The sequence below is a fragment of the Palaemon carinicauda genome, chromosome 13 (assembly GCF_036898095.1).
Source record: "Palaemon carinicauda isolate YSFRI2023 chromosome 13, ASM3689809v2, whole genome shotgun sequence".
Taxonomy (NCBI): domain Eukaryota; kingdom Metazoa; phylum Arthropoda; class Malacostraca; order Decapoda; family Palaemonidae; genus Palaemon; species Palaemon carinicauda.
This window is the reverse complement of record NC_090737.1, coordinates 128,215,248-128,239,828: the sequence shown is the minus strand read 5'-3', so window position 1 is coordinate 128,239,828 and position 24,581 is coordinate 128,215,248. Positions and strand designations below refer to the sequence as shown.

Here is a 24,581-nt window from a genome sequence, read left to right as displayed (position 1 = left end):
GAGCCTTGGGCGCTGATCATAAGAATATATGGTCAGTCTCTAGACCATTGTCCTGCTAGGGCATTGGAGAGGGATATTGGACTCTGATCATAAGAATATATGGTCAGTCTCTAGACCATTGTCCCGCTAGGGTATTCTCACTGTCCCGTGCCTCTGCCTTTCATGAGTAACCTTTAAACTTTTAAAAGTGACGAAGCTAATAGAGCTTCATTTGGGATGAAGTACTCGCATTATTATTATTATTATTATTATTATTATTATTATTATTATTATTATTATTATTATTATTATTAAATGCTAAGCTACAACCCTAGTTGGAAAAGCAGGATGCTATAAGCCCAGGGGCCCCAACAGGGAAAATAGCCCAGAGAAAAAGGAAATAGGAAAAAATAAAATATTTTAAGAATAATAACCATAAACCTATACTGTATGCCTTCAAGATAGAAACCAAGTTTTCATACATACCATATGTTTCCTTTATATGTATTTACAATATTTTCTTGCATACTGTGTATAGTATTGTAATATTATTTTCATATTGAATGTATGTATGTACTAATTTTATAAATAGAATTTGGTTTGGTTTAGTTTTTAACCATTTTCTTCTTTACATATAGTGCAACGGAAAAAGCAACGTAAGGACCTGTAAAAGGGCGTAATGTGGATTTTGTTTTTTGTTTTTTATATTTAAGAATGAACGACGGAAGTCAAACTGACGGAAAGTGGGGTATCACTTCATATACTATGCGTGTATATATATATATATATATATATATATATATATATATATATATATATATATATATATATATATATGTGTGTGTGTGTGTGTATATATACATATATACACACACACACACACATATATATATATATATATATATATATATATATATATATATATATATATATATATATATATACATATGTACATATATATATATATATATATATATATATATATATATATATATATATATATATATATATATATATATATCGAAAGACAAAAGTCAACCCTTTCTTAGTTATACAAGGAAAATTAATGAAATGAAACATCTATAAGTACTTTATAGTATATTGCACACATTACCACATGGTTCTAGTAATTTAACTACATTATTTGTATATTAAAAATTCATCATTATCTCTAAAGGCACAGGTATTCAAGGTAAAGATCCAGTTTAACAATATGAAATTATTTACTTCATTGTATGGAAAATAAATAGCACTGCCTAGTCTTACAATATATCATATACAGAGAAAACATTTATAATGTAAAAATAATTTTAGAGATTTGATTTCTAATTGGTTCATAAAAATATAACAAATTTAGTCTGTATGTTTCAATAAAATTTAATTGATTCGCATATAATTCCTTATATATATATATATATATATATATATATATATATATATATATATATATATATATATAAATAAATTGCTACATGAATGTCTCTGTCATTCTATAACACAAATTTCTTGATTTATAAGTGAAAAGCTATGTCAAATGCAGTCATTGTATCAAAATAAAAATATCATAAAAAATATTTGTCTATTACAGCTATTAATTGTATCAAACTAAGTAAAAATAGACCAAGGACTTGTTTCAATGCAGTTATTGTGTTAAAAAAAGATACAAAAAAACATAGAAATAAGAGTATTTTTGGCTCAACACAGTCACTAAATCAGACTAAAACAGTTGAACATAAACAGCCCCTTCGAGATGAGGCGGAGACTGGTTCCAGTTGTCTTTATCCTTTCGAAACCATCGGACAGTTGGAGGTATCACTCGGGATCCTGTGGGTGAGATACACTTGAGATTGGATAGGTGTAATGCAAATCATGTGGACAAGCGCTGGGGCCGGGGGGCCGGGGGCCGTCCTGCTCCAAATGGCAATTTTGTTGGAGGGAACCTTCTGATACATTATTAATTAAAGATGCAAGAGGTTGAACAGCATGATAGAAAAGAAGTTAAAGGGAAGTGATTTAGAGGGTTAGAAAGTGGGTGCAGTTAGGAGCCAAGGGGGAGGCTGCCCCCCTCGGCCAGCATTGTGCCCTTGAGATTAACAATGTTAATGTAATAGGCTTTGTGATTTTATACTAAAACCAAAACCGTTGGGCTTTAAACAGAGTTTATAGAGCTTGCCAAAATTATTTTCCAGTAATACTATAACAGTACTCTGTATTTTTATAATTGGGGGATAATAAACACAATATAAGTCATAATGTCAAACAAATAAAGTAGTTGAATGGTTGCCTAAGAAAAATACATATTTACAGATGGGGTCATATGATTTCAAATACAAACTGATAATTTTCATTATGAATGTAATTTTTCTACTAAACGCATGATTTTGTTGTACCCATGAAGATGTCATATATCATTGATATCAAAACTTAAAATACAGTCTTCCTCGACTGACAGAATTTTGGTACCATGACTTTTTATGCAAGTAAAAAAAATCCTGCATATTCAGTTGATTTGCATAAAATGACTTGATACACTGTACTATTGTCCTTTCATACCTACATAACTAACACAGATCCGAATTATATAAATAGCTTCTGGAATATTTTTTACTGCAATACCATAACTATAACAATCTAAATGACACGGTAAACTAAAACCATTTTGCCGCGTACTGTTTTGTTAACTTTATATGTAATGACAAAAAGTCTGTGCAGGTTTTGTGTCATAGCCTACTGCACTATCATTACCTTAAGTGCAGAAGCATTAGCACAGAAACCTAATTTTCTTTGTTCAAGACGTGAGGATTGCTTTCAGTTTTGAATTAGTTTATGATCTGAAAGAAATAATAGAATAAAAATTAGAATGTAAAGCTACTTGATATTAGATAAATAAAATGTTTGAAGGTGATGCAATAAGGAAGTGAGAATGTAACATGTAGGAAGTAAGTGACTTGAAGTTGAATCCTCCGATGTCCTGTCAAAGGGTTCATGAACATCAGAAAAACTGCCACTCGTGGATGCTTTTATAGAGGCTTAAAGATGCAAGCTGAGAAGGTTGAGGGTTCCTCAATAACATCAGAATCTGAGTATGCAATAGGCTGAGAATCCTCAAGCACCGATGATCGAGACTTTACAGTTGCAGATGCTTTCTTTGGGAATAATGTGAAGGAAACTTTTCACTTTTGTTCATTGCACTCTTGCCGTAAAGGTTAGAGGCATAATATTTACCCCCTGTTAATAAGTGAACTTTATTGAGGGTTATTGTTAAGAATTAGCTCTTTTACCAATTATGCCTGTTGGAACAATTTAGACAAGCTCTCAAGTCTTCAAACTGACGTTTCTGCCTATTTTTCATTTTCTTCCATTGGAGAAGATTCTAATAGATCATCAAGTTCCCCGTTAGTCACTGTATATTTTATCCTTTTGTGTTTTTGTATTTCTTCATTCAGGAAGTTTTCCCTAATAACTTCCTTTCCTTTCAACATTCAAGAGATCTTGACTTTAGCATCAAATTGTTGACTGTCTCAATCCATAATGTCATCCATTATGCCTGGAATATCTTGGGATTTAAATCATTAACAGCCTCTCCAATAAGAACAGTTGCAATTTCGATACTGCTTTTAAGGTTCACATCAATGGCAGCATGTCTTTCCGAACGTAAGATGGTTGTATGTCGCCTTGCACGTTATATAACTCTTCCATTAACCAGCTGCATAAGTAACTTCCTGTTAAGAGGAAGAAAGATCAGTTCTACCCCTAATATTTGACCAGAAAATTTAATGCTGGATTCTTCTCTAAATCCAGCTCTTTTCCTTGCCAACGCATACACTGAAAAGTCTTGTATATTCCTTGCACATTCTATTCTTTCCTTGCACATCTAACAACACTAACTGGTAATCTCTTGAGAAAGTTCCAGGGGTATAGTAAGCAGGTTTTCTGTAATAGGGAGGTTCTTAAATCAACCAATTCTCTGGTTGTGGTAGTGCCATTGCCTTTCACTGTCTTGGCTTAAAGTTCTTTGGCCTGAAGTTACACTTTTCTGTTAGTTTCAAATGGTGTGTTGAACACGCTTGATAAGAGGAATAAGAGTACCTTGAGGTTTATCATGAGGTTGCATTTTCCATGGCTAAATTATCTTCATCTGTGATCTCCATTTGCAAAACTATCACTAATGCCCTTCTCTCTATATGTAGGCATGTTTGTATTGTCATTTCTCTCATAGTTTATTCTTTGATTTTGTTCCTTCGTTCATTTGCATCAATGACCTCTGCTGTTACGATGCCAGATAATACCTAATAATCAGTCAATCAATCCTTCGTTCAAACTGAGCCCAGGCTAATAGCAATCTACTTTTCCAACTCATGTTGCACAGCTTGGATAGTTATAACTATAATACTGATGAAAATAATAATGATAAGAACTGGGGATCTTTATTACCATTTTTCTGAGCAGTATCTTGAATATCAGCCGTATTTCTTTGAGGCGTTTCACCTCATAATTGGAACATGTGACCCCATTTAAGGAACAAATCATGACTTTTTTTTTATGATGTCAAAACACTTGTAGGTAACTCTATTTATTTTTCATGATACAAGGGTCATTTGCTTTGTGTAAGATGCCTGGCTTTGTCAAGTGACTGATCATGTTGCCTACACATCACCAAAGTGAGGCCATTTTTACAAGCCTTGAATCCTAAGGCTTTCTTTGTACTTTTGTGGATGTGCATGTGGCTTGCCGTCTTCCTGATCCTACTTCATCACAAATGAAAACTTTTTCTGGACCTACTTAATGCCCTGTAAGCATTTGTTACCACTGAATGTCGAACCCAAAAGCATTTTTGCCTTTTATGGATAAGCTCTTACAGTTCAACAAATCTTTTTTATCTCAGTTTTACCCCCAAGAATGATGGCGCACGAGAGAGAGAGAGAGAGAGAGAGAGAGAGAGAGAGAGAGAGAGAGAGAGAGAGACCCATCATATAAGCAGCATATAGATATATATGGAGTAAATTAGGATTATAGTACAGTACAGCACCAATATTGCAGAAAAGCAAAACATACAAACATGAAACCAGTAGAGATGGTTCATTGGCAACGTATGGCAATTCTCATTATGGTATCATGATGGATAGGATATACATACACATACATATACCAAGGTACTTCCCCAATTTTGGGGGGTAGCCAACATCAAACAAATGAAACAAAAAAGGGGCCCTCTCCTCTCTACGTTCTTCCCAGCCTGACAAGGGACTCAACCGAGTTTGGCTGGTACTGCTTGCCATAGCCCACCCTCCCCTGTTATCCACCACAAATGAAGCTTCATAACGCTGAATCCCCTACTGCTGCTACCTCCGTGGTCATCCAAGGCACTGGAGGAAGCAGCAGGGCCTACCGGAACTGCGTTACAATCGCTCGCCATTCATTCCTATTTCTAGCACGCTCTCTTGCCTCTCTCACATCTATCCTCCTATCACCCAGAATTTCCTTCACTCCATCCATCCACCCAAACCTTGGCCTTCCTCTTGTACTTCTCCCATCAACTCTTGCATTCATCACCTTCTTTAGCAGACAGTCATTTTCCATTCTCTCAACATGGCCAAACCACCTCAACACATTCATATCCACTCTAGCTGCTAATTCATTTCTTACACCCGTTCTCACCCTCACTACTTCGTTTCCAACCCTATCTACTCGAGATACACCAGCCATACTCCTTAGACACTTCATCTCAAACACATTCAATTTCTGTCTCTCCGTCACTTTCATTCCCCACAACCCCGATCCATACATCACAGTTGGTACAATCACTTTCTCATACAGAACTCTCTTTACATTCATGCCCAACCCTCTATTTTTTACTACTCCCTTAACTGCCCCCAACACTTTGCATCCTTCATTCACTTTCTGACATACATCTGCTTCCACTCCGCCATTTGCTGCAACAACAGACCCCAAGTACTTAAACCGATCCACCTCCTCAAGTAACTCTCCATTCAACATGACATTCAACCTCGCACCACCTTCCCTTCTCGTACATCTCATAACCTTACTCTTACCCACATTAACTCTCAACTTCCTTCTCTCACACACCCCTCCAAATTTTGTCACTAATCGGCCAAGCTTCTCTTCTGCGTCTGCAACCAGTACAGTATCATCCGCAAACAACAACTGATTTACCTCCCATACATGGTCATTCTCGTCTACCAGTTTCAATACTTGTCCAAGCCCTCGAGCATTCACCTCTCTCACCACTCCATCAACATACAAGTTAAACAACCACGGCAACATCACACATCCCTGTCTCAGCCCCACTCTCACCGGAAACCAATCGCTCACTTAATTTCCTATCCTAACACATGCTTTATTTTTTACTGTCTTTAAATAAACCATTTTATACCCTACTCTTGTACATTCATTTATTGAGTAGACCAAGCTGTAATTTAAACACGGGTTACAGTAATATTTACAACAACTCTTCAAGTTAGCTGATTCAATCATCAAATAAAATGTAAACACTACCGCAGTACATATGGCTGCTTGTTTTCCATCATGTAATAATAACCTTTTGTATATTTATTAAATATGCTAAGCAGTAATTTAAAGAAGAATTACAGTAATGTACCTAATATTTCTATTAAACATCCCTTCAAGTCAGCTTATTCGATCATTGATAAAAGGAAAACCATGCTGACCATAAGGCTGCTTGTTTATGTATGTTTCTGTCACATGTTAGAACAATTAAATAATAAAACAACAAACAGTATTATATAAGCAAATTGACATTTGTAGTAATCTGATATTTTTTTCATATGAAACTTGACTATTTGTTGACTTGCAAAATTGTAGGTATGTATGCGGGTTAGGTTAGGCCTACCCTAGACCAAAATTTAACAATTAACAACTTACAAACATCCTTTCGGAACCTATTGTATTTGTAAGTTGGGGACCGATTTTTAAAACGGTATTTTGTGGGGCTTTGTTTTTTTAGACATGTTTCATCATTAATATAAGACAGGGAGACCAACGTATGGTCGCATAAAAGTGTAATGTGGACTTTATCACGTATTTAATAGTTAAGGCTGAGGACGTAAAGTTGGAACTAACAGAAGTCAAACCGGCAGAATAAGGAGTTACTGTACACCACTGGTTCAGGAGAGAGAGATAGATGACGGATTTCCAACCCTTAGTTGAATTATCCATCAAGAAATGCCGACTGAAGAAACTGAGATGTCCATCTCAAATCTCTTTTGAGTACAATCTTCTGCAACAATCTATGGCTCTTGGTGATATTTGAGAATAGTTAAAGAATGCTATCAGTCTGCAAGATAGGGGCAAGCTGGTGGTTCTCTGCCAGGCTGCCCCATGGTATGCCAGGCATCCCCCTACTCACAGCAGCAGGATGGAGACTCCAACATAAGTGTTCCCCTCTACCTCACTTACTGAACTTGTCAGGTTTGGGGCCTTAATCAGGGTCTAGAGAAGGTTGGAACAATCTCCTTACTCATTGAAGCCACTGGCATGGCCACATCCAAAAGTTTGTCTACAGACAGTTTATATGGAGACTGTGCAGTGGCTCAGGAAGTCCTTTGGTCACTCGTCATTGGTGATCTGCAAGGAAGACCCTTCAGCACAAGTTGGAGTGCTGTGATGACCTAATTTCACCAATCGTGAAAAACTTACTGATGTAGATCCAAATTTTACCTGCTCCTGAATTATACTTCCTTGGCCAGGCCAGGGGAATACTGTATAGCTTCAGGAAACGGCATGCTCGATGAAGAGAACAAAGATTTAAACAGCCTTTCCATCATTGCCATAGGCATTATGAAGAATGATGCCGAAGAAAATTTTACCTTCCTGCTTAAAGAATACGCCCCTTTTTTAATGGGAGGCCACAAACTACTCTTGGCATATGGGGATAATTACATTACAAACAATAATGCTTCCTAAGTAAAGAGTGAGCGGTTCTATTGCCATTTTATTGAATTCCTCCATTTTACCATTAATACAAAGCCAAAATGAGAAAGTGTGAGAAAATTATTAAATAACTTTAATAAGATGCAACAGTATGTATGTGCTCATTGCAGTCAAAACCAAAAGTGATGAGTCTCTGAGAGGAGAGTGGTTGGGGCTACTCACCACCCATCATTAACTACCTTTTAAGGGTTATTCCAGCTTTGCTAAAGACGTTTCTCTGGTTTAAAAGATGAAAGGTTTTTAAATGCATAGGAACGATTATCATTTTTCATAATATTTTTAGCCCTAGCTATGTTTCTTGATAATAATCTATGGTTATTTCTCTTCATGCTTCATATATATGTAATTTCATGTTTTGTATCGTGTAACTGCAATCATTTAATGAAGGCACTGAAAATTCTATTGATTTAACCTTAATTTAATCATGTACTGTATTTCTTACCTCTATAGACTTTGTTATGCAAGACAATTATGAAATGCAGTTTAACCATTTTTTTAATAATGGGAAAACCCTCAAATTTCAATCTTTTTAAACAAAGTCAACAAAACTTTTATGAATTAATTAACTCTTATTCAATGGTTAGAATAAACTGCTTAGAAAAATAATAATGATAATAATAATAATTCAGTTTTGCTGTAATGGAAGTACCATGAACAAATACCAAAGTAAAATATGCACAATTTATGCTATGACACTTAAATTCTGTATCTATCTACTGCAATGTTTTCTTCTCTTAAGATCAAAATTAGTAAAACCCTTTGTTCTTTTCAATATTTGCTGTTTTTATTATTATTATTATTATTATTGTTATTATTATTATTATAAATTAGTAGTACTTCCAGGAGACAGACAAGATTTTTTTTTCTTTTTTTATTGAATGAGGATTCATAACTATAGACTAAGTGGGAGATATTCTATATCGAAGGGAAAAACTGAAAAGTAAAAGGCAAAAAGCAATGCAACTAGGTTTTAAAAACACAGAAAAAAGCTTGTTTTACACTATATGTACTTCCTTACAGTCTGTCATACACAGCACAATTTATGCAATAGCCCACTACAAGGAATCAATGAATAGGAAAAAACAGCAACTGGAAATTCAGCTTCAATACACTGAGTTCCATAAAGTTTTATTGACCAAGCAATTATTACATGCTATAAGCACCACCATAAAGTTATTTATGAGGTAAGGGTAAGCCAAACAATATTCTTATTCCAATTACCAGTATATTCTAAATCTTGAAAGAATAAATATTTACATATATACTGTACAAAATTAAACTTTTCTGGTCTCTAGAATTAATTAAATGTTAAAATTTTAGTCTCCACCAAGACTTAATTCAGAATTACTCGACATTCAAGGCTATGTATGATTGTAATGGTTAGAAGATATACAATTTACACGTTATAATACAGTATTAACATGACAGTCTAAAATAACTAAAGCAAATATAAATTCCGCATGAAAAAAATCACATGAATGCAGACCGCTTTCATTTACTCTAAAGAATATTTACATAAAGGTTAAACGTGTCTGGTTTCAGGTCCAGTGTAAAGTGATGCTCGACAGAATATCAAACCTTCTACTGTGGTGCCCAACCACAGCAGCAACCTCCCAATGAAACAGCTTAAACTCGTGGACCAAGGCAGGTCTCAATTTGCTGCCCATGCGAATGCAAGGCTAACGCGTTACCACTGTACTAGAAGGCTAGGATAATTTATTCCAAAGGAGATAAGAGATGCAACAAAACGTAAAGCCAACATCCTATTTAAGATTGTCCATCTTTCAAAAAAGAAATTATGTGAGCTATGATATGTTAACCTTTCAGTTTTTGGCCATTTGCTCATTCTTTACTGGATGTGCTACATGCACCTAAAGTTCACCATGATTAGCCACATACTAAGCAATAATTCAATTTAAGTAGCTTTTGTAAATTTACTGTACTTCTTGTGAAGGAATATGGATTTCAGTTTGGACTGTTTCGAAAAAGTTGTGTTCATCAGGCATATTTTTTAACAAATTTTCAATTATGTTTACAATTTTTTTTTATTTTTACAGCATTGGAAGCTCAAATCAATTGAGAATTGAATGACATATTTTTATGTTACCAGATTCTAATAGGATAAACTAAATACCTAATACAAAAAACTCTTGTTTAATAAAAATGATATTTTAATTATAAAATAAATTTTTGAATATACTTACCCGGTGAATATATAATAGCTGCTGCTCCAGTGGCTCGACAGAAAAACACACAAAAACTCGCGAGCGATCGCTATGAAGGTTGCGGGTGTGCCCACCAGCGCCAACTATTGGCCAGATACCGCATATGCATGTAAACAAGCCTCAATTCTTCTCGTCCCGCTGCGTCTCTATTGGGGAGGAAGGGAGGGCCTTTAATTTATATATTCACCGGGTAAGTATATTCAAAAATTTATTTTATAATTAAAATATCATTTTTAAATATTTAACTTAGCCGGTGAATATATAATAGCTGATTCACACCCAAGGTGGTGGGTAGAGACCAGAGTTAATTAAGTTTACAGCGTATATGCTTAGAGTTTTTGACAGTTATAATATAACAAAACCCAAATATATAGGTACCTGGTAAGGAAGTTGACTTAGACGATTACTCTGCCTTGTAAGTCTGTCTTCCTCACGAAGCCCAGCGATCCTCTTAGGATGCTGAAAGACTCCCAGGAGCTGAAGTATCAAGGGCTGCAACCCATACAAACAGGACCTCATCAAACCCCTAATCTGGGCGCTCTCAAGAAATGACTTTGACCACCCGCCAAATCAACCAGGATGCGAAAGGCTTCTTAGCCTTCCGTACAACCCAAAAAACAATATTAAAAACATTTCAAGAGACAGATTAAAAAGGATATTGGAATTAGGGAAGTGTAGTGGTAGAACCCTCACCCACTACTGCACTCGCTGCAACGAATGGACCCAGTGTGTAGCAGTCCTCGTAAAGAGTCTGGACATCTTTTAAGTAAAATGACGCGAACACTGACTTGCTTCTCCAAAAAGTCGCGTCCATAATACTTTGCAGAGATTTATTTTGCTTGAAGGCCACGGAGTTTGCTATAGCTCTAACTTCGTGCGTCTTAACCTTAAGCAAACATCGGTCTTTCTCATTCAAGTGAGAATGAGCTTCTCGTATTAAAAATCTGATAAAATATGACAAAGCATTCTTTGACATAGGCAATGATGGTTTCTTAACTGAGCACCATAATGCCTCAGATTTACCTCGTAATGACTTAGTACGAGCTAAATAGAACTTAAGAGCTCTAACAGGACATAATACTCTTTCCAGTTCGTTGCCTACGATCTCTGATAAGCAAGGAATATCAAAAGATTTAGGCCAAGGACGAAAAGGCAGTTCATTTTTGGCCAGGAAACCAAGTTGAAGTGAACAAGTGGCTTTTTCTGTAGAAAAGCCGATGTTCTTACTGAAGGCATGAAGTTCACTGACCCTTTTAGCCGAAGCCAAGCACACTAGGAAAAGTGTCTTGAGGGTGAGATCCTTCAGGGAGGCTGAATGTAATGGCTCAAACCTGTCTGACATGAGGAACCTTAGGACCACGTCTAAGTTCCATCCAGGAGTTGCCAAACGACGTTCCTTAGAGGTCTCGAAAGACTTAAGGAGATCTTGGAGATCTTTATTGTTGGAAAGATCTAAGCCTCTATGCCGAAAGACCGAAGCCAACAAGCTCCTGTAGCCCTTAATCGTGGGAGCTGAGAGGGAGCGAACCTTTCTAAGATGTAAAAGAAAATCTGCGATTTGGGCTACAGAGGTACTGGACGAGGACACAGATGCTGACTTGCACCAGTCTCGAAAGACTTCCCACTTTGACTGGTATACTCTAATGGTAGAAGCTCTCCTCGCTCTTGCAATCGCACTGGCTGCCTCCTTCGAAAAGCCTCGAGCTCTTGAGAGTCTTTCGATAGTCTGAAGGCAGTCAGACGAAGAGCGGGGAGGCTTTGATGGACATTCTTTACGTGGGGCTGACGTAACAGATCTACCCTTAGAGGAAGACTTCTTGGAAAGTCTACCAGCCATCGAAGTACCTCGGTGAACCACTCTCTCGCGGGCCAGAGGGTAGCAACCAACGTCAACCTTGTCCCTTCGTGAGAGGCGAACTTCTGCAGTACCTTGTTGACAATCTTGAATGGTGGGAATGCATATAAGTCCAGATGAGACCAATCTAGGAGAAATGCGTCTATGTGTATTGCTTCTGGATCTGGGACTGGAGAGCAATAGATTGGAAGCCTCTTGGTCATCGAGGTGGCAAAGAGGTCTATGGTGGGTTGACCCCAAGTCGCCCAAAGACTCTTGCACACGTCCTTGTGGAGGGTCCATTCCGTAGGAATTACCTGACCCCTCCGACTGAGACAGTCTGCTAAGACGTTCAAGTCGCCCTGGATAAACCTCGTTAACAGGGAGATGCCTCGATCTCTTGACCAAATGAGCAGGTCCCTTGCGATCTCGTACAGCGTGAGGGAGTGAGTGCCTCCTTGCTTGGAGATGTACGCCAAGGCTGTGGTATTGTCGGAGTTGATCTCTACCACTTTGTTTCGAAGGAGACTTTCGAATTTCATCAAGGCCAAGTGGACTGCCAAAAGCTCCTTGCCGTTGATGTGCATGCTCCTCTGACTTGAGGTCCACAGACCTGAGCATTCCCGACCGTCCAGGGTCGCACCCCAACCCAAATCCGACGCGTCTGAGAAGAGTACGTGGTTTGGGTTCTGAACTGCTAGGGAAAGTCCCTCTCTCAGACTGATATTGTTGTTCCACCATTTCAGGCATGCCTTTACTGGTTCGGAGACCGGGATTGAGACCGTCTCTAACGTCTTGTCCTTGTTCCAGTGAAAGGCTAGATGGAACTGGAGAAGTCGAAGGTGTAGTCTTCCTAGCGAGACAAACTGCTCCAGGGATGATAGAGTTCCTACTAGACTCATCCAATTCCTGACTGAGCACCGTTCTCTCTTCAACATTAGTTGGACTTTGAGCAGGGCTTGATCTATTCGGGTGGCAGACGGAAAAGCCCGAAAAACTGGACTGCGAATCTCCATCCCTAAATACAGTATAGTTTGGGATGGAATCAGCTGGGACTTTTCTAGGTTGACCAAAAGTCCCAATTCCTTGGCCAGATCCAATGTCCAATGAAGATCCTGCAGACAGCGATGACTGGACGAAGCTCTGAGAAGCCAGTCGTCCAAGTACAGGGAGGCTCGGATTCCCGATAAATGGAGGAATTTTGCCACATTCCTCATAAGCCTCGTAAACACGAGAGGAGCAGGACTTAGGCCAAAGCACAGGGCCCGAAACTGGTATACCACATTCCTGAAAACAAACCTCAGAAACGGTTGGGAATCTGGGTGTATAGGGATGTGGAAGTACGCATCTCGTAGGTCGAGAGAGACCATCCAGTCTCCCTTTCTGACCGCTGCTAAGACTGACTTCGTGGTCTCCATAGAGAACTTTGTTTTCGTAACAAAGACGTTGAGCGCACTGACGTCTAGCACCGGTCTCCAACCTCCTGTCTTCTTTGGGACTAGGAAGAGACGGTTGTAAAACCCCGGTGATTGAAGGTCCGAGACTTTCACCACCGCTCCCTTCTCTAGCAACAGAGACACTTCTAGGTTTAGGGCTTGTCTCTTTGACTCCTCTCGGTACCTGGGAGAGAGGTCGATGGGGGTTGTCGCTAGAGGAGGTTTGCGTACAAACGGAATTTTGTACCCCTCTCTGAGCAACCGAACAGACTGTTGGTCTGCGCCCCTCTTCTCCCAGGCCTGCCAGAAGCTCTTCAATCTGGCTCCTACTGCTGTCTGAGGCTGTGGGCAGTCAGACTCTGCCACGTGAGGACTTGGCTCCTCTCTTCTTTCCTCTCTTTCCCTCGGCACGAATACTTCCCCTGCTGGGAGCTCTGCCACGAAAGGGCGGGATAAATCTGGATGCCGGAGTGTCGATCCTGGGTCTTACAGCAAAGGATGTAGAAGGAGTCCCCTTGCGAGCAGAGGACGCCATCAAGTCATGGGTGTCCTTCTGCACAAGCGAAGAAGCTATGTCCTTAACCAATTGTTGCGGAAACAAAAACTTTGATAAGGGAGCAAAGAGCAGTTCTGATCTCTGACAGGAAGTAACTCCTGCCGAAAGAAAAGAGCAAAGGGACTCTCGCTTCTTTAAGACTCCCGACGTAAAAGAGGAGGCGAGCTCATTGGAACCATCGCGGATGGCTTTATCCATACATGACATTATCAGTAAGGAAACATCTCTATCAGCCGATGAGATTTTCCTACTTAAAGCTCCCAATGACCAGTCAAGGAAGTTGAAAACTTCAAAGGCCCTGTATACGCCTTTCAGCAGATGGTCAAGGTCCGAGGAGGACCAACTAATCTTCGAGCGTCTCATGGCTAGGCGGCGGGGAGAGTCTACGAGGCTTGAGAAGTCACCCTGGGCAGAGGCAGGGACTCCCAAGCCGAGAACTTCTCCCGTGGCATACCAGACGCTCGATCTAGACGAGAGCTTTGACGTAGGGAAGGCAAAGGCCGTCTTCCCCAATCTCCTCCTGGTATCCAACCAGTCGCCTAAAAGTCGTAAAGCTCTCTTGGAAGAGCGAGAGAGCACTAGCTTAGTAAAGGCTGGCATGTTAGCAGGTAAGCCTAGAGCAAACTCAGACGGTGGCGAACGAGGAGCAACAGTGACAAAGTGATCGGGAAAAAGCTCCTTGAAAATTAACATGACTTTCTTAAAGTCCATTGAAGGAGGAACCGTTCTAGGTTCGTCTACATCCGAAGGATGATCGTCATGATGAGGGTCAGCAACGTCCTCATCTGAAGGATCTTCATCCGACAACTGCTGAGTAACAAGCAAAGGGGTTGGCAATGCTTGACACGCAGAGTCCACACGCACTGGTGCATTAGTAGCAGTCCAGGACGCTACGTCATGTAACTGCTTAACAGCCTGACTGTCAACAACAACAGGAGCGGGAGGACGCTCGACGTCAACTCGAGACTGTTTTGACTGCCTAGACTGAGCAGTCAAAACAACTCTAGACTGCGGTGGTTGACGCTCAGCGTCAAAACAAGTCAACTCCGCTGGTTGGCGAACGTCCTGAACGTCAACAAGAGCATTAGGAAGTGGCTGAACGTCCATATGCGGCTGAAAGTCAACACGTGACTGCATCGAGTGAGGCTCTACAAAGCGTGATTGACGTGACTTAGCAACGCCAACGTCAACAGGACGAGCAAAGGCTCGTTTTGGCGGCTGAAGGCCAGGATCTCGATTAGCTAAGCGGCGAGGATCATCGAGAACCTTTTCAGCAGAATAGTCTTCCATAAGGGAGGCGAGCTTGATCTGCATGTCTTGCAGTACAACCCATTTAGGATCAACGGGAATGGGTGCGGTAAAAGACGGGGTTAACGTCTGAGACTGCACAACCTTGCCTACACCAAGACTCTCTGAGCCTGTGTAACGTTGCTGCTTAGGCGGCGAGCAGTATTCCGATGACTGTAAGGGGTCAGAGCTGTCCCAATGGCTACAACCAGGACGCTGGACCTGTCCTGAAGGGACCGACTTTCGCTTCAAGGGCCTTGAAACCTTGCTCCACGGTTTCTTATGCGAAAAGCCTTCGGATGACGAGGAGAAAATGGTCTCTCTCGTCTTATGGTAGGGGCGATCTTGATGAGACACGCCTGTTACCATAGAGGGAACGTCTGTTCGCTGATCAAGGCCTCTCGAACCCATAAGTCGTACGACATTACTTCTCCCCTGGGCTTGGGAGCTTGCAAGAGGTCTCGGACTAGGCGAACGACAGGCACGAACAGACGAACCCTCGGTCGCAACACTGAAAACACTTTGCGCACTAATCACTTTCCCACGATTTTCCGCTGTGGCACTCTGACACTTTAGCTCTTTAACGTCCGCCATGAGTTGATTACGATCTGTAGCTAATGACTCAACTCTTTCACACAAAGCATGAATGGCACGTAACATGTCCCGCATTGATGGTTCCTGAGTGCCAGTAGGGGGTTCAGGCACAACCACTACAGGGGAAGGATTAGGTTCAGGGGCATGGGGAGAGGAAAAATCTACTGATTTAGAGGAACTCCTCCTCACCCTATCTCTCTCTAGCTTACGAGAATATTTGTCATATTCGAGCCAATCGAATTCCGAAAGGCCCACGCATTCCTCACACCGATCTCCTAATTGACAGGTTTTACCCCGACAATTAGAACACACAGTATGTGGGTCGAGAGAGGCCTTTGGAAGACGCCTATTGCAATCCCTAGCATTACACTTACGAAATCTAGGGGCTTGAGAAGCGTCAGCCATTTTGAATTAGTCAAAGAAAATCCAAAAAACAATCCAAGTGATCAACAATTAAATCTGTCCAACAAAGAGTTCAAGAGTTTAAGTTGAGGAAAAACACCTGCACTGCGAAAGCTCAAACCAAAATTAAGTACTTCACCAAATATGTTGAGAAAACTTCAGGTTATACAGCGAGTAATGATACGTCTTGTCGTTAAGGCCGACAGAGAAGAATTGAGGCTTGTTTACATGCATATGCGGTATCTGGCCGATAGTTGGCGCTGGTGGGCACACCCGCAACCTTCATAGCGATCGCTCGCGAGTTTTTGTGTGTTTTTCTGTCGAGCCGCTGGAGCAGCAGCTATTATATATTCACCGGGTAAGTATATTTAAAACTACAGTATATTAAATTACTCGATCTAAAAACTACATTAAAAATTTTTATTTTATAAACATCTGAAACTATGCATGAAATAATGTAATAACTGTACAAAACAATGAAAAACAGTATAAAAATAATTTTACCATCGCTTCATGGTCTTGCCTAAAAGCATTTAATGTCTCCAGAATATTCTTACATCTTCAACCTCTCATAATTGATATTCAAGACATTTATGGAAGTATGAATTTTGCAGAAAAAATAAAACAGCATCAAAATTCTAAACAATCAAAGAACACATTCAACAGAAAGTCTGATTAATATTGTTAAATATTTCGTCACTCTCTATTAAAATAAGAAGGATCTCATTTTGGGTTTTTTGAATAAACGTTACCTATACTGTACTCGTAAAGACCCAAAACTAGCGGCAATACTAAAGTACTGTATGAGAAAAACAATACAGTATTGAGTAGTATGCTGTAATTGAAATGTTTTAACTACTTTTACATAAAACAAATACAAAAAATCTCAGGACCTACTAGGATTGATGGCAGGATAAAGGATTAACATTGCTATATAGTGTGTGGTGTGTTATTCATGGATTCATGTCGATGAAAAAAAAACAATAAAAGACTCTGCATTCAAATTCATCTGCTGATCACTCACTCATTCTCTCTCTCTCTTTCTTTCTTTTTTTTCTCAGGTGCCATACAATATATACAGTAGATATATAGCAGAAGAAACCAAAATCTTTGTTTCCATAAAAAGTGTCAATTAAATATGACACAAAATGAATTTCTACTTTGTATAAAGCTATTTTTGATCGTAGCTTAAAACACGACATTCAATTTCGTCGGCTGACCACCAGATTTAGCAAACAACATTATCACATTCTAAAAAATCATGATTTTTAAAAAAGTTAATTGTGCTAGATTAAAGCATTTTTGTATTTTTTTTTTAAATTTTGTTTGCATTTTAACAATCTAGTATTACTACTGACTTTTTTACCCCTAGTTGTGATCAGCTGATCTCAAGCTGCCGCTCACAAATAACAAAGAGGAGTATCGTTTATATAATTTCTTAACATAAAAGCATCTTCATAATGAATATTACATAAACATCATGTAATCTTATTATAGATTTTATACAGTTTGTTTATGGCTATTATTATTAGTTATCACCTGGATATATGAACACCTCTCTCTCTGTCTCGTAGATGCCATATAATTATACAGTATATAGAAGAAGAAACAAAAAATCTTTGTTTCCTTAAAAAATATCAATTAGATATTACACATAAAATAAATTTACATACTTTGCTTAAATCTACATTCGATAGAAGGTTGGGCTTAAAACATGACATTTGATTTTGACTGGTCTCTAGTTTTAGCCAACAACATCACATATATGTACTGAAAGAAGTCTAAAAAAAATCATGGTTTTCTATGTTAACAGAGCTTCATTTAAGCATTATTGTACCATTTTATTATCAATTTAAGGTGCATTTTAACAACAGCAATTACTAAGCGTTTTTTTTTTTCTATTTTGGCTTGTCATCAGCTGATCTCAAGGTGAAGGTATCAAGAATCTCCTCACATATAATTAACAGAGTATCGTTGATAAAACTTACTAACATATAGTATATTATTTACCAATTTCTAATGCTAAATTTCACGTTTTGACTTTCGTTCTTTGGTGATTTTAATACGGTGCGGTACTGTATTATTTGCCAATTTCTAATGCTAAATTTCCTGTTTTTACTTCTGTTTTTAATATTGCACTGTATTTGGAGATTTTAACTCTACATTCCTCACTTCAATTCGTGTTGTTTGGCTATTTATTGCAATTAAATTTTGTGTCAAATTTAGCATTTTCGTGAATACCAAACATGCAGATAACAGGAGTTGACTGTACAGGTGCTGTATAAGATGTAGTGCAGAATGCTTCAGGAATTTGGATACACATTACGCTAAGCTAGAGGTATCGGGCAACTCCCTAGGTAGTGACAGAATGATAAAATGAGGGTTTGAATTCCCATAACTATAATGTTTTATTTTATGGTGGCTTACATTACTTGTAGAATATTCTTACATAATTAGTATTACTATTTCATATGTTAAATATTCCTATTTACCAGATGTCTCCATAGCTCATCGAGAAGTGTACTGAAATTCATGAGGCCAATTGTACATATCTAGTCATTACTTATAGGTTGGCTATGAAGACAATTATGCAGATACTATCTTACAAATGAACTGGAATGATGATGAAAGGCATTTCTGTTCACTTTATTATCCATTGAAATTCCTTATTCACCACGTCATAATATGATTAGCTTTGTATCGGAAGCTAATTAAACCACAAGATCCATGTGTGCTCAACAAAATTACTTAATGAGCTGAACTTATAAATGAAGATACCTGACTGGTCACATAATGTCTCTTTCAAGCTTACTCTGGAAAATGGGCTTTTTAGTTTACTTTACTTTCTCCAGAATTAAATATTTCATGTAATTATATGTAGAGAATTATAAAGATATGTACAGTAATTATATAACGAAATTCAGGCCAATATTTCAAGTGATCCATTATGAAAAAACAGCAACTAATATTATAAATTGCTGTTCCAGGTGTTGAGGTGCCAGTGATGGGAGATGAGAATGAGAGAGAGATTACAATAGAGGAAGTGAGGAGAGCACTAGATGAAACGAGAGTAGGAAAAGCATCTGGTATGGATGGTGTGAAAGCTGAGATGTTGAAGGAAGGGGGTGTGACTGTACTTGAATGGTTGGTGAGATTGTTTAATGTGTGTTTTGTGTTGTCAATGGTACCAGTAGATTGGGTCTGTGCATGTATTGTACCACTATATAAGGGTAAGGGAGATGTGCATGAGTGTTGTAATTCAAGAGGTATTAGTTTGTTGAGTGTAGTTGGAAAAGTGTATGGTAGAGTACTGATTAATAGGATTAAGGATAAAACAGAGAATGCAATCTTGGAAGTACAGGGTGGTTTTAGAAGAGGTAGGGGTTGTATGAATCAGATTTTTACAGTTAGGCAGATATGCGAGAAATATTTAGCAAAAGGTAAGGAGGTGTATGTTGCGTTTATGGATCTGGAGAAAGCATATGATAGAGTTGATAGGGAAGCAATGTGGAATGTGATGAGGTTATATGGAGTTGGTGGAAGGTTGTTGCAAGCAGTGAAAAGTTTCTACAAAGGTAGTAAAGCATGTGTTAGAATAGGAAATGAAGTGAGCGATTGGTTTCCGGTGAAAGTGGGGCTGAGACAGGGATGTGTGATGTCGCCGTGGTTGTTTAACTTGTATGTTGATGGAGTGGTGAGAGAGGTGAATGCTCGAGTGCTTGGACGAGGATTAAAACTGGTAGGCGAGAATGATCATGAATGGGAGGTAAATCAGTTGTTGTTTGCGGATGATACTGTACTGGTAGCAGACACAGAAGAGAAGCTTGACCGACTAGTGACAGAATTTGGAAGGGTGTGTGAGAGAAGGAAGTTGAGAGTTAATGTGGGTAAGAGTAAGGTTATGAGATGTACGAGAAGGGAAGGTGGTGCAAGGTTGAATGTCATGTTGAATGGAGAGTTACTTGAGGAGGTGGATCAGTTCAAGTACTTGGGGTCTGTTGTTGCAGCAAATGGTGGAGTGGAAGCAGATGTACGTCAGAGAGTGAATGAAGGTTGCAAAGTGTTGGGGTCAGTTAAGGGAGTAGTAAAAAATAGAGGGTTGGGCATGAATGTAAAGAGAGTTCTATATGAGAAAGTGATTGTACCAACTGTGATGTATGGATCGGAGTTGTGGGGAATGAAAGTGATGGAGAGACAGAAATTGAATGTGTTTGAGATGAAGTGTCTGAGGAGTATGGCTGGTGTATCTCGAGTAGATAGGGTTAGGAACAAAGTGGTGAGGGTGAGAACGGGTGTAAGAAATGAGTTAGCGGCTAGAGTGGATATGAATGTGTTGAGGTGGTTTGGCCATGTTGAGAGATTGGAAAATGGCTGTCTGCTAAAGAAGGTGATGAATGCAAGAGTTGATGGGAGAAGTACAAGAGGAAGGCCAAGGTTTGGGTGGATGGATGGTGTGAAGAAAGCTCTGGGTGATAGGAGGATAGATGTGAGAGAGGCAAGAGAGCGTGCTAGAAATAGGAATGAATGGCGAGCGATTGTGACGCAGTTCCGGTAGGCCCTGCTGCTTCCTCTGGTGCCTTAGATGACCGCAGAGGTAGCAGCAGTAGGGGACTCAGCAGTATGAAGCTTCATCTGTGGTGGAAATGTGGGAGGTTGGGCTGTGGCACCCTAGCAGTACCAGCTGAACTCGGCTGAGTCCCTGGTTAGGCTGGAGGAACGTAGAGAGTAGAGGTCCCCTTTTTTGTTTTGTTTCTTGTTGATGTCGGCTACCCCCCAAAATTGGGGGAAGTGCCTTTGGTATATGGAATATTATAAACCTACCACCTAAATCTTCCCATAACTTTTTTGTAAAATGTTAGTACCTGAAGAAGAAATTTTACGATAACAAAATGCAGCAGGCATACTCAAATGAACACAAATATATACATACATAAAAAGTAGTATGTATTATTAATGCAATTAAAATGCATCAAGGGTATTATACATTACTATCTACACTGTGATTAAGGTATCTACTGTTACTGTACTCAGCTTCCATGCATCTTCATACAACTCAAATCCAAAAAAATAGGAATCGTCTCCTTACATTCTTCTTAGGTTTGGAGAGAAAAGGAGGTGGTGGAGGAATGTCTGCTACTGGCCACGACTCTTCTTCTGCATCATTAGGGTTTCGTTCTCTTACTCCTCTATAGTGGAAATTACGTAAGAGTGGAATTTTATTCTGGACGTGTCTAACTTCCTGCAAGCTCATTTTTATACATCCACTTACATCAAGATATCTCAAAGTGTGGCTGTTACTCAAACAGTCTAATGCATCATCAGTTAACTGGTAGCAGTTCTGAAAGAAAGTTATTCTACTTAAAAACAAAACAGACATACAGGATTTAATGGGTAATCTTAATAATGGAAAAATGGTTTCATTTTTTTATTTGTCTGTGGCAGGATAATTCTTACTGTGTGCTTTATGAGATACAATGTAGGCAATCATAAAAGTTTTAAGTAGCATCTCTTTAGCCTTTAGCTACAGCAATTTTCATCATCTGTATAAGTTTCATTTACTATCTTTGTACTCGACTGTCCAATTTATTAAACATTCTTTTATTTTGTCAAGGTTGACTGTCTGAAGATGAACTAGTGCAAAAATGAACAGTACAGTTCGTATTCCTTATCCATGGATGGGGCAACTGGCGTTTCAATTCTATACTGTATAGTTAATCATTTGGTACTAATTTAGAAAATTATGCACATAAATTTACTTATTAAAGGCTCTTAAAATAAAGTTTGTAAAATAAAAAAGATAGAAACAGTCTTCCAGAGACAGATATTTCATTTTGATCTACTCTCCTAGAGCCAGAGTTAAATTCCCTCCCCCACCATGATACTTCTGGTTTTAACATCGAGGAAAATTATCTTTTGGATTTATTCAAATAAATAAAATAGTTAGTAGAGTTGCATGTATCTAATATTCTTTAATGATATATATTTTAAGAGATTTTTCCTGAAAAGAATTACTGTACACAGTTTTACCCTAGCAAATAAGAGATTTATCAGATGAGATATTTTATATAAATTCTAACTTGATAATCTTTTAATCTACTGTATAATTAATCACATACTTTTTTAAACAAAAGAAGCAAATCAAACTTATAATAAAAACAATTGAATTCTATAATCTTTCTCCCTTTTTAGAAAGAGAGAGAGAGAGAGAGAGAGAGAGAGAGAGAGAGAGAGAGAGAGAGAGAGAGAGAGAGAGAGAGAGAGAGAGAGAGAGAGAGAGAGAGAGAGAGAGAGAAAAATAAACACTAATGTCAAGCCCAAATTTTACTTGTTCAGGTGTTTTTGCTGTGGCCTATGGTCAAGCTACAGCATGGGTATATTTTGTTCAAGATCTATCATAAATATGAAAGAAGAATATAGAGATCATATTATCAAAAGATCAGAAGATTTCATACAAATTTTTACTGAATTATTTTTCAACCTGAAATAACATACTGTATTTTATCTAAAATGAAAATTATTCAAGCTCATGAAAAGATAGATATAATTAAATTCCGCAGCTTTACCATTTATTTGAGAAAGAGAGAGAAACCTTTCATATTACTAACCACATATTACAATATTTTTATTGTGCATTTTATATTATCAAATATTGAATAATCACATACTCTATATTTTAGAGCCTCTAAAAAATATCCCCATTGCTACCTAAATCCACTAGCCTAGATTTCTCTGAATTTTCCCATTTTCTCTTACATTTAGTCTTTCTCATGGCCCTGTTTAGAGACTAGCCTGACATATTCTTCCATAAAAATTTTCTAGTAAATTAGCACATTTTTTCTCTTATGTTTAGAATTCTTTTCGCAGCCATGTTTGGAGACTAGCCTGACATGTTCTTCCATAAAGTTTTCTGGTAAATTAGCTCATTGCTTTCTCTACATATAAAAAATGGAATGGGGAGCTTTATTCTCGTAATAACTCATCCGAATATTCAACACACAAAGGCATTTTAAAGACAAAAGAAGACAGCCCTGATGAAGCAGGAGCTAACACTAGAAATAGCTAAGGTAATACTCATTCTGGAAAATGGTTGGAGCAAATAACAGACAATGTTGACACTTCAAAATAGTTGAGGATACTGAAAGCGTGCCCCTGCCACGCTAGCTTCCACACAATTAAATAGTATAGGGGATGAGGCAACGGGATTGAAAGGTAATGGGAACTGTAATTTTAAAATGCGAGATGGCCGATATCAGCAGGTTTTGAGGAGGAAGCCAGATGAATCACAGGTGATCTTCATTGAAACAGTAAATTTCATTATAAAACTTTCTTTAATGTCCTTCTTGATAAGACTCCTTCATAGGGTAACGTTCATCATGGACAATTTTATGTCTTCTTTACTATATGAAGAAAAATAACTTACCCAAAGATAATAAAGGCAACAATAATTTATATAATTATTGTATTTTTTCTAAATTTGGGCATGCAAATTTAATGTCAGAACACTTAAAGGAAAGAATCCTCACTTTAAAAAAATTCTCAAGTTAATGACTTGGAATAATTATTTTTATTTGACAATTTGTTTAGATTCAGAGCCATAAAATCATAAAATTTCCCTACCTGAACGTCCAAAGTTTTTAAGCGCTTCAGGTAATGAGTAATAACTAGTATAGAATGGTCCGTTATCTTTGCACATTCAACTAGCATTAGGATCTCTAAACTTGGACACTCGCGTGCTACAGATTCTATACCATCCTGTGCAATCTAGGGAAGAAATAAGACTTAAATTAATTTTAAAAGTTGAAGTATACAACAATATTTCATTATCACTATTCTAACGTGAAATACCAAACATATTTTTAGCATAACTGTATACTGTAAAATTATTATGCTGTATATGTAAGAAAGTACGTATAAAACAATTTTAGCCGAAAATTACATATCACAAAACAAGGCATATTGACCTTAAATATTATATTACCTTAGAGGAAAGATTGTATTATACATAACAAACATTCAATGCACATCTCTAAGAAAAATATTATACTCACAAAAATGGACAAAATATTGACAGAAATTCAATCAACTAATACACACCCCCTGGCAATGCGAGAGATTAAGGTACCGTAACTCTCTGAATTTAACAGCATAAACTAGAGTGATATCCGTGATTTTCTTGCAGCCACAAAGATTAAGTTCTTGAAGACCTGTTGAAGATACAAGGGTTGAGGGTAAAAACATAATTGTTTTATTAAAACATAAAAATCTTAAAGCTGGGATGAACATCAACAAAAGTGAAG

The 24,581-nt window shown here is 38.0% G+C and overlaps 1 protein-coding gene across 7 annotated transcripts in view; it reads right to left on the bottom strand.

The window, feature by feature from the left end:
- Positions 1-1,459: 1,459 nt before the first annotated feature.
- Positions 1,460-24,581, bottom strand: part of LOC137652425 (F-box/LRR-repeat protein 2-like) — an 83,500-nt gene continuing 60,378 nt past the window's right edge. For 4 of the 7 annotated variants that reach the window (XM_068385829.1, XM_068385832.1, XM_068385831.1 and 1 more), the window contains exons 9-12: positions 24,379-24,488; positions 23,902-24,045; positions 21,371-21,622; positions 20,837-21,146 (exon numbers count right to left, since the gene is read on the bottom strand). In XM_068385829.1, coding sequence (XP_068241930.1) covers positions 21,102-21,146; positions 21,371-21,622; positions 23,902-24,045; positions 24,379-24,488 — 551 coding nt within the window. In that variant the 3' untranslated portion in view covers positions 20,837-21,101. Of the gene's footprint in view, positions 1,804-20,760; positions 21,147-21,370; positions 21,623-23,901; positions 24,046-24,378; positions 24,489-24,581 lie in introns of those variants that run through there. The other 3 variants (XM_068385833.1, XM_068385835.1, XM_068385834.1) reach the window with 2 other exon arrangements.